The 12686-nt window shown below is 36.5% G+C and overlaps 1 protein-coding gene across 1 annotated transcript; it reads left to right on the forward strand.

The window, feature by feature from the left end:
* The first annotated feature begins 1236 nt into the window (after positions 1 to 1236).
* LOC141899906 (vacuolar protein sorting-associated protein 8 homolog) lies at positions 1237 to 12471 on the forward strand. Its single transcript, XM_074786523.1, has 36 exons — positions 1237 to 1291; positions 1378 to 1499; positions 1988 to 2078; positions 2160 to 2192; positions 2311 to 2365; positions 2452 to 2576; positions 2667 to 2753; positions 2843 to 2910; positions 3361 to 3571; positions 3703 to 3906; positions 3993 to 4076; positions 4155 to 4241; positions 4321 to 4431; positions 4518 to 4655; positions 5124 to 5263; positions 5903 to 6125; positions 6638 to 6779; positions 6857 to 6899; positions 6992 to 7110; positions 7197 to 7305; positions 7534 to 7600; positions 7680 to 7772; positions 7957 to 8093; positions 8189 to 8273; positions 8375 to 8473; positions 8775 to 8914; positions 8996 to 9152; positions 9403 to 9492; positions 9577 to 9649; positions 10044 to 10141; positions 10442 to 10523; positions 10879 to 11042; positions 11121 to 11287; positions 11613 to 11808; positions 12104 to 12172; positions 12254 to 12471. Exons 2-36 carry the CDS (start codon positions 1456 to 1458, stop codon positions 12407 to 12409), a joined length of 3987 nt encoding a protein of 1328 aa, XP_074642624.1. The 5' UTR covers positions 1237 to 1291; positions 1378 to 1455; the 3' UTR covers positions 12410 to 12471.
* Positions 12472 to 12686: the final 215 nt, after the last annotated feature.

Below are 12686 nucleotides of genomic sequence, written 5' to 3' on the forward strand. Positions count from 1 at the left end.
GACATGACCAAAATACTGAGTCGCCTACACGCTTGAGTCCTATTGAAATTACAGTGCCGACTCGACCGACAATCGGAATAATTTTATATTTATTTATAAAGTGCATTTCTATAAAACATAATCATTGCACTTAAATATATCTAAATACATCTAACCATAAGACTTTTTTTTACATTTATGTAATCATATCTCCATATTTTATTGACTCAACCATCGGAACGCTGCTACCGGCGCCAACCCGTTAGCATGGCCGCGTTTGATAGGTTGGATATTCTCGGAACCTCCCTTTCTCTATTTCTAACGCAAATAATTACAGCCACGACGTAACATCTTTCTGAATTAAGATGGCTGATATAAAAGAGTCTGCTTCAGACGCTGATGCGCTGAATATCGGTGTATCTACCACTGATATAGACGACATTTTAGGCATTGATGAAGTAATTCTATGGTTTTGTGAATATATTTTTTCCAGTGTATACCAGAAACCCTTGATAACCCACCCTTACTCGTGGAAGACCTTGGCTTGTACAATGTACTAAAAGTAAAAGTAAAACTAAAAAAAGAGCGTCCCTCCCTTCCCTTTTTTGGCCTTTGCTTTGCCTTTGGTTTGCTTTTAGTTGCTCATAGGCGTCCCCAGGAATTTTCATAGGGGGTTTGATTGAGCATCAATCCAGCATCCATGCACAATGTCGAGTGTTTGGTGGGCCTCCCCCAAAAAACCTCTTGAACATTTGAGGCTTTAGAGACGTTTTCCAGGCTCTAAATGGATCATTTAGAGTTAAAAGACTAGTCAAATTGGCAAGAAAGATCTTGAACATTGATTACATAGTATCTTGAGAAGTTAGCAAAGAAGGGGGTGGGTCCACTACCCCCGCACCCCCCTTGGGGACGCCTATGTTGCTAGCCTACCTACCCAGACCCCGGCCTTCCCTTCTCCTTACTTTTTGTCGAAAATGAATATTTTGAGTTGACTGTTGAGTATTTCTGTTACAGTCACAATTTGAGACTGCAGTCTCTGTATGTCACTCCTCAGCTGCTCCTCAGCCCCATTCCTTCCGCTCTCTGGAATGGATGGACCCACCCTCTGCCCTGGTCTGAAATGTGAAACGAAAACCAATGTGGCTTCATCATGCTCCCTTGAACAAAAATTTAGCGTTAGGCCTTAATGATGATTTTATTTTCGTTTCGAATTGTTAGTTTCGTATTTTCAATTTAGTTGGAATTAGATGATGAAGAATTCGATCTACCGACTGTTGGAACTCCTCCAACTTTAGAAAGTATTCTAAATGAGGTCAGTTTATATTCAACAACAATAAATACAGATAATCGGAGGAGTTGGATATTCTGTAAACTCTGATGATATATTTTATTTTGTAGCCGGATAATGATTTGCTGAGCGACGATGAACTATCAGCGATTCCAGCTCAAGTATTCCAGGAGGACGACGCGTCTTCGATGTCCAGTCAAGAAGGAATTCTGTCTGATAAACCGAAGAAGGGGTAAAATACGAACGCTCGAATGAAAACTAAAAGGCAGTTATTTTACCGGATCCGGTCACCGACTTCTGAACGCTATTATGCCCCATATCGTCTCTAATTGGCTGATTTACTCCGTGCATGCGCAGAGTTTGAGAAAATAGAGCGGATCGAGCGAGACTCGAACCCGGGACAGTAAATTTAGCGCAGCATCATACCACTAGACCACCGAGCTCGCTGACAGTCGGTCGAATGTTTTAACTACATATAGCCTCACCTTACCCTAACCCTATCCCTAGTTGTGAAACGGAACCCTCTGGACCCTCTTGACACTAACCCTATCGAAACCCTAACCCCAATAAAATGATCTTATAGTTACTTAATATATGGATCCTGCAAAATAGCGTTCAGAAGTCCGCGACCAGATCTGGCTAAATAATCACTTGCCAACTAAAAATTCATTTTAATTTTCGATGATTTTACAGCGAATCTGTCTTGATTCATTTTTTTAGGAGTAAAAACGCGGCTAAATACGAGAAACATGGATCAATAGTTCGTCACGTTTCACTGAAGGGGATTTCAAGACAACTCATGTCAGCCGCAGTATGTATAAATATCACAAGCACTACGTCTCATATTCAATAGATATTCACTTGTATCGTCGATTGTGTTATTATATTCTAGGATCGCGTCGATGCTGGTATGCCTACTACTATGGTAAGTGATCAGGCTCCGATGCACGGGTCAGGGATGCTACTGCTTCCCTCTAAATTCTGCTTAGATTTTCCATCTCTCTTTATTCACGGTTTCTCATGAAAACCTGTTTTATTTGTAGGCCGTTTCCACATTGATCGCTATCGGCACTTCGCATGGATTAGTCTTAGTATTTGGTGAGTATATCCTCTATTATTTGTCTATAGTTTATTAGAATATGAATGATTATTTTACTGTTAATTGCGTCGTTCTCTGATGTTAGATCCTAAGCAGGCGTTAAAGTGGTGTTTAGGAAGTACTGCCGTAGGTGCTCAGTATGGTTCCGTATCTGCTCTTAGTTTCAATAAGGACTGCACGCGGTTACTGTGTGGATTTGCTCGAGGACAGGTGATGATGATGATGATGATAATGAGGATGATAGTTTACTGGGCGGTGTTATTATTATGTTTTTTAAACGTTTGTTATCGTTTATTTTAGATAACGATGTGGGATATTACGAATGGAAAACTTCTGAGAACAATAACAGACGCTCATCCTCCCGGAACAGCCGTATTACACATCAAAGTGAGTTTTGAATAGCGTCGATTGATTTCTGATTTCATCCCATTTTTAGATCTGTCAGTGAATTGAATTCATTTTATATTTTTGATTAGTTTACGGATGATTTAACAATAGCTACGTGTAATGATAGCGGTGGTTCTGTGTTCGAATTAGAGTTCAAGTAAGTGATTTTTCTATACAGTATGCTGTACTAGTCTTCGATTATCAGATGCCCCGCATGACGAACTGACCTGGAAATCCCGGAATACTCGGGAATCAGAAAAATCGGGGAAAACTCATGGAATTTGACAAATCTTACCAAAAACCTGGAAAACTCACGGAATCAGAAAAATCGAGTTAAGATCAGGAAAACCTGGAAAACTCAGGGAATTGGAATAATGCTTCTTTTAAAATATGTGATTCAAAGAAAAATTGAATGAATTGTAATATTCTAAACCTAATCTCGGGGAATTTTGTGTTTCAATCACATGGGAAAAACTCAGGGAAAAAAAGTGGCCACCCTGTCACCCATCGTCACTGCAACTGCCCCAGAATTCAAGCTTTTCCTCAAAGAAGATTTATTGATGAGATGCAGTCTATCGTATTTATGTTTATGTCTGATTGATTGTAGGCGTTTAATCGGCGTTCGAACCTGTGAATCTCGGTGTTTATTTTCGGGAAGTCGCGGTGAAGTTTGCGTCATTGAACCTCTACACATGAATTATCAGATTAAAGATCATCCGATGAAAGATGTTTTGGTTCTCGCGATGGGAACTTTATCGAAGGTTCTCGTCGTTACTTTGAGACCGAAACTGAAAGTCATGTTTATGCATCCATTAAAGGTAATATTGATTATAAATCGATGAAAGAATCCTGAAATTTTGAAATGATCATTCGGTAAAAACCCTTTCAATTGAATTGGAAGACAACGATCCTATGAAAATTGAATATTACAGAATTATTTATATTTCAGGGAGACCCTACAACATTGCCGATACTAGCGTGGCAGTTTGTTATTATACAAGTGTCTGATAGCGACCGGGTTATTGATCCTGTCCTAGCTTTCGGACGCGATCGTACGATCTATTTCTATCAAGTCGTTTGTAAATCCGCTGATGATATTACGTTCTGTTGTTTACAAAAGATGACTTTGAATTATACTCTATTAGCGATTGAGGTAAATTAACTCAATATTCTGATATCACCTACCGATATATCGTCATCTATTTTACTAATGTTGTTGTTTATTGATTGTGATTACAGTGGATGAACACAAAAACATTGATTACACTGGACACCTCAGAAAAATTACATATAATCGATGTGCGAACAGATGAGGAACTTGCTGTAAGTATTTCTGACTGTTTCTTCAAGATTCACGCACTGTTTTCATGTATGTAATGTTTTGCTATGAAATATCTGTAGGAAATTGATGTCAGTTATGTACAACTCGGTTATGCGTCGAGTATATTCAAGTCACTTGCCACAGGTGGAAACGTCAGTAAAGCTCTGGTAAGTGATTTTGATCCTCATGTCATAAGGTAAGATAAAAAACTGTTTGAATCTACTGAATATAATGCGATATTTTCAGGCATTAGCCGGTGAAAGAGCGTGCTATAATTCAGTTGTATGTAATGAAGGTCAGTTTTTATTACTGGGTGTGAAATCAGTTCATGTGATGACATTAAGAACGTGGGAAGAGGTTTGTATCTTATAACGGGCTCCTGAGTTCGCGTGCTATATACGAGCACGATTCACTGAGTTGATGCTGTTTTTTTATTCTAACAGAGAATCGATGTACTCGTTAAAGCTGACCGGTATCAGGATGCCTTACAGCTCGCTTACTCGTTTTACGACGGTAGCGCTAAAGCTGTTATTGGTTTACTCGGAGGACGAACGAAACGAAGAAGTACCGTGTCTGCCAAGGTAACGAACGGATGTACCGAGAGAATCCGAGAATAGAAATTTATTTACCCGGTAGTTTGGATTCAGGAAGAAGAATTGGATGTAACAAGATAACGGGGCTACACTTATCATACATGAAGTTTAGCTTCGTCATTATAAATGTCATCTATAATTATTGATGTGATGTATGTTTTATCATAAATGCCTTAGATCATTACTCGAGCTTTGAATCGGTCAATATTTGTGTTTGAAAAATAAGATAAAATCCCGCTATTTACAGATTAAAAGAATTTAAAAACCAGAATTTATCTATTAAATCTAAAATATTTAAAAGACACGACGTTTCGATCTCACCCTAGAGATCATCGTCAGGATTTTATCTTATTATCCGTTCACCACGTTTGAGTGTGGTCATCGTTCTATTTGTGTTTGAAGTTTAGCTATTTCTAATAATGAATCACGTACATGAATATTGTTTGTATATTGTAGATGATGGACCTGCTGTATAACTATGTAGATTTATCAATGACCACAAATTTACCGGAACGAGGAAAACTAGAAGAATTAGAGGAATATTATCAGAATGTTGTTCCAGTTTGCGTTGATTACTGTTTATCACTCGGTAAAATGTACGTATCACTAACAACCCCTCACCTTTTTTCAATTTTCCCAAATGGAAATGAACACATATGGTTATGCAACAGTCAACATTTTAGCGGTGACTGGTTGATAAAGGTGATTTTCAAGGGAAATTGCTGAAGAAAGTTGCCTTTGGCAAATGCAATATGTGAAATGTAATGAATTTCCCAAGTATTTCCCTGATTTGAGGAAAATATTTCAAATTCCCAAATATTTCCAAACTGGGAATTATTATTTCAAAATTCCCGAGTTTTTCCCAATTTCCCTGTTCTGTGTGAACCTTGTTTATCAGGCTCATTTCATAAACTGGTTAAGTTTAGATTTTTGCAGACAGTTACAAACAGTTCAATGTTCTGACATAACTCTGGATTCTGACTCTACCTACGGTGATCATAACTATGAGTTTCATCCTATATTCAACGTTAATTTAGATCTCTATTTTGTTGAAAAGTCAGGGAATTTTTTGTTTCTTGGTTTTCTAGCTGATAAAAAGTGGTACAAGGAACCACTAAAAAAAAGGCCCACTCGGGATATCTTATAATTGGATCAGGGAATTTTTGGTCATTGGGCAAATATCAGAGAATTTTGGATTCTCTGATGAGTAACAATGTGTATATTGTATTTGATAGGAGTGTATTGTTTGGTCGGATCTATGAACGGTTCAGTATGGATCAACTCGCTAAAGGTGTTTTCCTCGAATGTTTAGAACCGTTTATTCTAAACGATAAACTGATTTCAATCACTCCGTCGGTGATGAAGGATTTCATCAATCATTACGAAGCTAAAGGAATGTTACAGAACGTTGAAGCTTGTATCGTTCATCTGGATATTGCTAGTTTAGATATTCATCAGGTAACAAACATCTATCCATCTATTCTATAGAATACTTGATATACCATAACTGTGTAAATCACTTCAAATTTTCATAGTTTCTCCTCAAAAACTCCTCAAATTCTCCGATGATGGAAAAGTATGAACAGTGTTAGGACGATAACCACACTCAAACGTGGTGAACGGATAATAAGATAAAAACAAGAATTTATTTATTCAATCTAAAATATATAGAATACACGACGTTTCGATCTCAGAGATAATCGTCAGGTGATCAGAGATCACGAGAGAGATCGCAGGCGTTACAGATCATCGACACCTGACGATGATCTCTGATCTCTATATATTTTAGATTGAATAAATAAATTCTTGTTTTTAAATTCTTTTCATCTGTAGATAGTGGGTTTTTATCTTATGAACAGTGTTGTTGTCTATTAATCAGTTGCTGAGATATGTCTAATGGCTGATGTCTAATGGCTGATGTCTAATGGCTGATGTCTAATGGCTGATGTCTAATGTACATGTTTCTTCAGGTTGTTGTATTATGTTGGGGTCATGGATTATACGACGCCATCATATACGTGTACAATAAAGGAATGCAGGATTACGTGACGGCGTTAGAAGAATTACTGCATATTCTGTGTAGAGCAGTAGTAACTGGAAAACAGCTCACTGGTACGTAGAGAAATAAAAATGTTTTTTTTTTGCCGTACTATAAAAACTGATTTCTTATATTTGTAAATTATTTTCAGATGATCAAATTCGACTAGGAAACAAACTATTAGTTTATATCAGGTATCTATTGTCACCATGTTTTACAGCTTTGTCATCTGGTGCGATATTACATAAAAACTGATTTTATTTCACGATTGTCTTTTTGTTTACAGTTGTTGTTTGGCCGGAAGAGCGTACCCACTCGGTGATATTCCTGCTGAACTTGTTTCCAATGTAAAAGAAGATGTATTCCGCTCTATAACAGCTCTTCACACGAAGGAACCTGCGGCAGGTATCGATATTCGTACTTGTATTCGTCGTAGATATCACGTATTAATAGAATTCACTCGATACCGATTCAGTTCATTGTATTTTCAGATGAAGAAATTTATCCATATTTACGAACTTTATTGAGATTCGATACTCGTGAGTTTCTCAATGTACTGGCGTTAGCATTCGAGGAACCTGAGTTTAATTCCGAAGATGGGTAAATATATAGATCGATTAGAATTATGTTATTTACCTCGTTATAACTACTATCTTCATTTTAGAATGAAACTTGCTTAAGTCGTCATAATTGTGATGATCATTACGTTGACTTGTGGAAATGAAAACATAGTGAATCGATTTGGAAATACAAGTTGGGACTTGAATATAGTGACGACTTAAGTGATGTGATGAATTAACTGACTGTACATGTACATTGTTATTGAAGGATCCGACAGCGTCAAAGAGTTGTAGATATTCTACTGCAGGTTATGGTAGAAAGTGTTGGATTTTCGGTAAGTCAATTCTCAAGAGTTGAATGTTGTTTTATACGTGAACCGGTAAGAACTGATTTGATATTCGGAATATTTTCAGCCGACTCAAGTTGGAATATTGTTTACATTCCTCGCGCGTCAAATGGCTCGACACGAGAACACAATCCACGTGAACAGAGTCTTGTTTGAACAGGTAATAAACTGAATTATATGAAGTTTTTTGGGCCCAGTGTCACGAAAAAGTGTAAGCCTAACACGGTTAAGTTTGAATTGTTGTCCTGAAGTAACCGATAGCGATTACACCAAAAATTTGAGTGAAACTGGGCCCAGGTGATATTTTCGACTGCTTTGATGACGTATTTTCTTCGTTTTTGTAGGTGCTTGAATTTCTGTCTAATCCTGATGACGAATCTCGACATGAAGAAAGACAACAAGCGTTGATGGAATTGTTAAACGTTGGTCAGATTCAGTTTGATGAAGATCGTTTACTATTACTCGCGGAAAAAGCTCAATTGTAAGCAAGTAAATCGCTTGGAAATTCGCTTGGACTCATGCATCAGATTTTAATCGTTAAATTATTAAAACGTTGTTTATTTTTGTAACTATTAGTTATCGTGTTTGTGAACATTTGTACGAGAAAAGAAGACAATTTGATAAAATTCTCGCATGTTATTGGAGCGATGCATCACGGAAGGTTTGTTTGATAATGAATGAATGGTTTTATCATCAGTTTGATACTGATATCAGGTTCAGTTCGATACTGGTATCAGTTACTAATTTCTGTATTGTTTCCAGCATCAAGCATTCGCGTACATTGAAAAGATTATAATAAGTCGTAATTTCACCGAAGATGAGAAAAATGACGTAAAGAAAGAAGCATTGAAACATCTGCCTGTAAGTTAATTACTTGATTCTAATGTTGTTATAGTATTTCACATATTTTGGTTAATACAGTCCAACTTGCTTAAGCCGTTATTGCATCACGGAAGTGTCACTATTTGTTAGTCCTAATTTGTATATCCAATTAGATGTACTAAATTTAAGTCCTCATTTGGATTAAATTTGTCATCATGCTGAACGTCCCAACTATGACAGCTTAAGCAAGTTCCACTGTGTTTCACTCTACAATTAAAACTGGAGTCAAAATCAGTGAACTATGAACTGTATTTTGATTTTTCTTGTATATTTGATATAGGAATTGATTCAAATCGACAGCAAGAAGGCGGCTGAATTAACTATTATCGGATTCGCTAATGCACTCAGCGATATCATTAAGAAACTATCCGACGATTCAAAGATGCTTTATGAGTTTCTGAAAGGAGTTTTTGAATATAAGTCAGTCATTGAAAATTTACAGTTATTTGTAATCGTGAATGTGTTATAATTAAAGCTGTTTTTCTGTTTTATTTGTTTTAGAGAAGCGAATGAAAGCGCTATTTATTCCGATCGTCAGATCATCGTTGAACCAGGGATTCATGAGTTTTATATCGGTTTAATGTGTCAACACGAACCAAATACTGTTTATAATTACATCATGCGTGCAGATAATTACAGAATAGATGAAACACTGGCTGTAAGTTTAAACTGAACTATTGGTTATAATAAACTGTAGTAAACCAGAAGCCAGTTGCGTAGTCATGGCTTAGATTTAAGACCAGTCTATGACCAACTTAGGTCGATAGCGGAGCTAACAACTTAACATCAGTCGTAAAGTTTGAGGTCGCTTTTTAAGACCACTATTTGACTTATTGTTTTAATCACATTTTGACCGAGAACTATTGAACTGGGTCCTGATCTCATACAATACATATCTATAATTATAGATTTGTCAGAAGTATCAACTGTCTGAACCGACTGCTTTCCTCTTAGAGAAATCTGGTAAAATTCAACCAGCATTTGACATCATGTTGCAGGTAATTTGATTTAATTTCCTCTGAAGTTCGTATTTATGAATCGTGAAGCTTTATTCTCCTTCTCAATCATCTGGAATATTGTAGACTGTACACAGTAAAATACAAGAGCTTACAGATATCTTACAAGTTACGAAACAACAGTTAAACCAGGAACAAAGTAAGTACAGCGTCTATCCTCGTACCTGTAGACCTGGCTCATACTATAAACTAACAGCAACTAGATCTAAAATGAAAACAAATCTTACTTTTTTCTCAGTTTTCAAAGTTAAGAAATGTAAGTCATTTCTCAGTATATATATGTAGATTGTTATTTCGCTACTGCTTTTTGCTGCATTCTAGACTCTTGGATCCCGTGATGGTTTTCTGTTTTTATTTCTACTCCCGTTTTATGAATTACGTGGATTCATTTTTATCGCTGTTGTTGTGAATACGAGCATGTATTTTCAATTAATCGTATTCATTTGTAGCGTATTTCAAAGCGTGTAACTTTTGTTTTGAATTATTCGTCGTTGCTACAATATTCAGTATATATTGTGCGTGATATATTTCAGCTATTGCCGGGTGCATGAAAAAGATTGAAATTGCCCTTTTCAATATCATCCATTTGAGTCAAAGAAGTTCACCTAGACTAGATGAGAGCGGTAGAGAGGTAGGGATTTACATACTCGCTTTCATTTCATCTAGCTCCTCTTTGTACTGTATGGATTAGGCTAAACAAAAACGATACCTTGTTTCTCCGCAGCGGCCGGGTCATTTTTGTAAAATATGATAAAATTTATAAACAGTTCATTTCTATAGCGGCCGGGTCTGTTACGGTAAAATTGATCACGATTTTTAAAAAAGTAATGTATAGGGTAGATAGGCGGCCGGCCGGGTCAACATTTAAGCTCAGCAGAGCGGAGAAACAAGGTATCAATTTTTTTTAGCCTTATATATGTATATATTTCAGGCATTGTGGTTCCCATTGCTGGATTTAATGATGACTTCTCAAAGGAAACTGAAGGAAGAAATTAGTAAACAATTCTGGGAAGGTAAATGAAATACTTGCGCATACTGTATAGCTTGATCCATTCTAAATTGGAACGGACTAAATATTGAATATTCTAAATAATATAATGTAAACATAGCTTATGCTAAAGAAATGATACCTTGTTTCTCCTAATCAGGTCATTTTGTGAACTGCAATAAAATTTGTAGTTTTAGTTCATTTGTATAACTGCTGAGTCTGTTATTGTTAGCTTAATCATCATTTATGAGAAAGATATGTAGGCCTACATGGTAGATTGGCGGCTGGCCGGGTCAACTTTTAAGCTCGGCAGATATGAGAAACAAAGTAAAAATTTTTAGCCTGACATTATCTTTTTCTTTAACTTGTTATAATTGTAGATTTTAAAGGTTTAACGGGGCAGGTTCTCAATAGTATGATGGGATTCATAGCTTTACCTGCGATACTACAAAAAATCATTCAGGATCCGACGTATAGTTCCGGAAAATTCGGTGATATTCGAGAACTCATTCTCGGAATGCTCGATACTTATAACTATGAAAAAGTGAGTGCTTCGTCGAGCATTTTCTCGTATATTCGGAATATTTCACGCAGATTTTCGTTGATATCTACTTAATTTCAGACGTTATTGAATACATGTAATAATCTGTTAAACTACGATCTACATCTTCAACTGGCCAGTTTACATCGAGCTGCTAACAGAGGTTTCGTTCCGCGCGGTGAATTCTGCAGTCTTTGCGGTAAAACGTTCGGAATTGCGGTCAGTGCTGCAACTATTATTGTATTCAGGTAATGAATCTGATTTATGAGTTTATGGTTTTGAGTGTTTACCTTTCGAGCGACGGAACGTAACTTCATACAGCAAGTTTTTCTAAGGGATAATGATGAAATTTTTACTAGAGGAAATTGCATTAAATTTTAGAAATTGCTGAGTATTATTTACTATGAAACTCGTTTTGCTAAAGGATCACCCCTCTTCCTAAATCCTCGGGGGAACTGACTTTGGATTCTGGAAAAAGTATTTACTTATGACTTACAGAAGTGCTTACCGGTATTAGTTTTGTGTCAGGCTTACTGCTGCGGATTCAACACGGGGATATTTTTCTATTTTCAGATGTGGACATAGTTATCATACTCAATGTCTTCACGGAACTGAATCGCGTCATGTTATAAATGGAGAAGAACATTGGGCGTGTTATTTATGCAGTAATACGAAGGAGGGCAGAGGTTTATTGGCTGGAACTCGATTACAATGGCACATGAAAAAACCAGAATCGCCAAAATTACTGAAAACGATGAAAAGGAATCAGGTGATTAGAATGATCTTAGAATTATTAATTTTTGTTACATCATCATTAGATAAAAGTGAAATAAAATTGAAGAAAAACCCACAATATGAAGATAAACTAACACAGTATTTGACATTTTGACTCAATTCTGAGCCATTATCAAAACTGAAAAAAATGTTTTGAAAATTGCTCACAGAATTGACTCGAAATATCAAACGCTCTCTTAGTTTTTCCTACACATTGTGGGTTTGTCTTCAATTGAATTAGACGTTCACTTGTCTATGGAAACCAAAAATGTATCTTTATCTAATTCTAGGCTGTAATGAATGAAGAACAGATTTTAGCTATAGAAAACCTACGTAAAACTCAGAAGACTCCATCACGGGTAAATATTCTCTCGAAATATTCAAAATCACCGGTACAAAACATGTACAACATGTACTCATAGAATAGTTTGTATTTTCAGCTCGCTGTTCTGGATCAATTAACTAAGAAAGATCGCGGTTCTGGAAGAGCTGTTAATCCATTCATGCATGAAACTAATGATTCTTCTAACGGTGGAATATTTCAGCGTGAAAACTTTCAGTTACAGTTAAACGCTCCGCCTTACAATGTTACATGAACCCAAGATCGGGTTATTACTCGCCTAATTCATTATTGCTGTATTGTATAGATATATTTTTAGTTGTGTTTATAATATATCAAATATATAATGATATCTAGTCATCTTTTAAATTGTCTTCGTGTGTTATTGTTGTTTAATTGCGGATTCTCGCCGTCCTTACGTCTATGCTTCAGAGGATCTCAATCGACGGTGCTGCCACTGATTAATATTGATATACGGCCACTAGAGACATCAAACCACCGCCGCCGCCGCTGAGTCTCTAACCGTCGAGGCC

The sequence above is a fragment of the Tubulanus polymorphus genome, chromosome 1, assembly GCF_964204645.1.
Source record: "Tubulanus polymorphus chromosome 1, tnTubPoly1.2, whole genome shotgun sequence".
Classification (NCBI taxonomy): domain Eukaryota; kingdom Metazoa; phylum Nemertea; class Palaeonemertea; order Tubulaniformes; family Tubulanidae; genus Tubulanus; species Tubulanus polymorphus.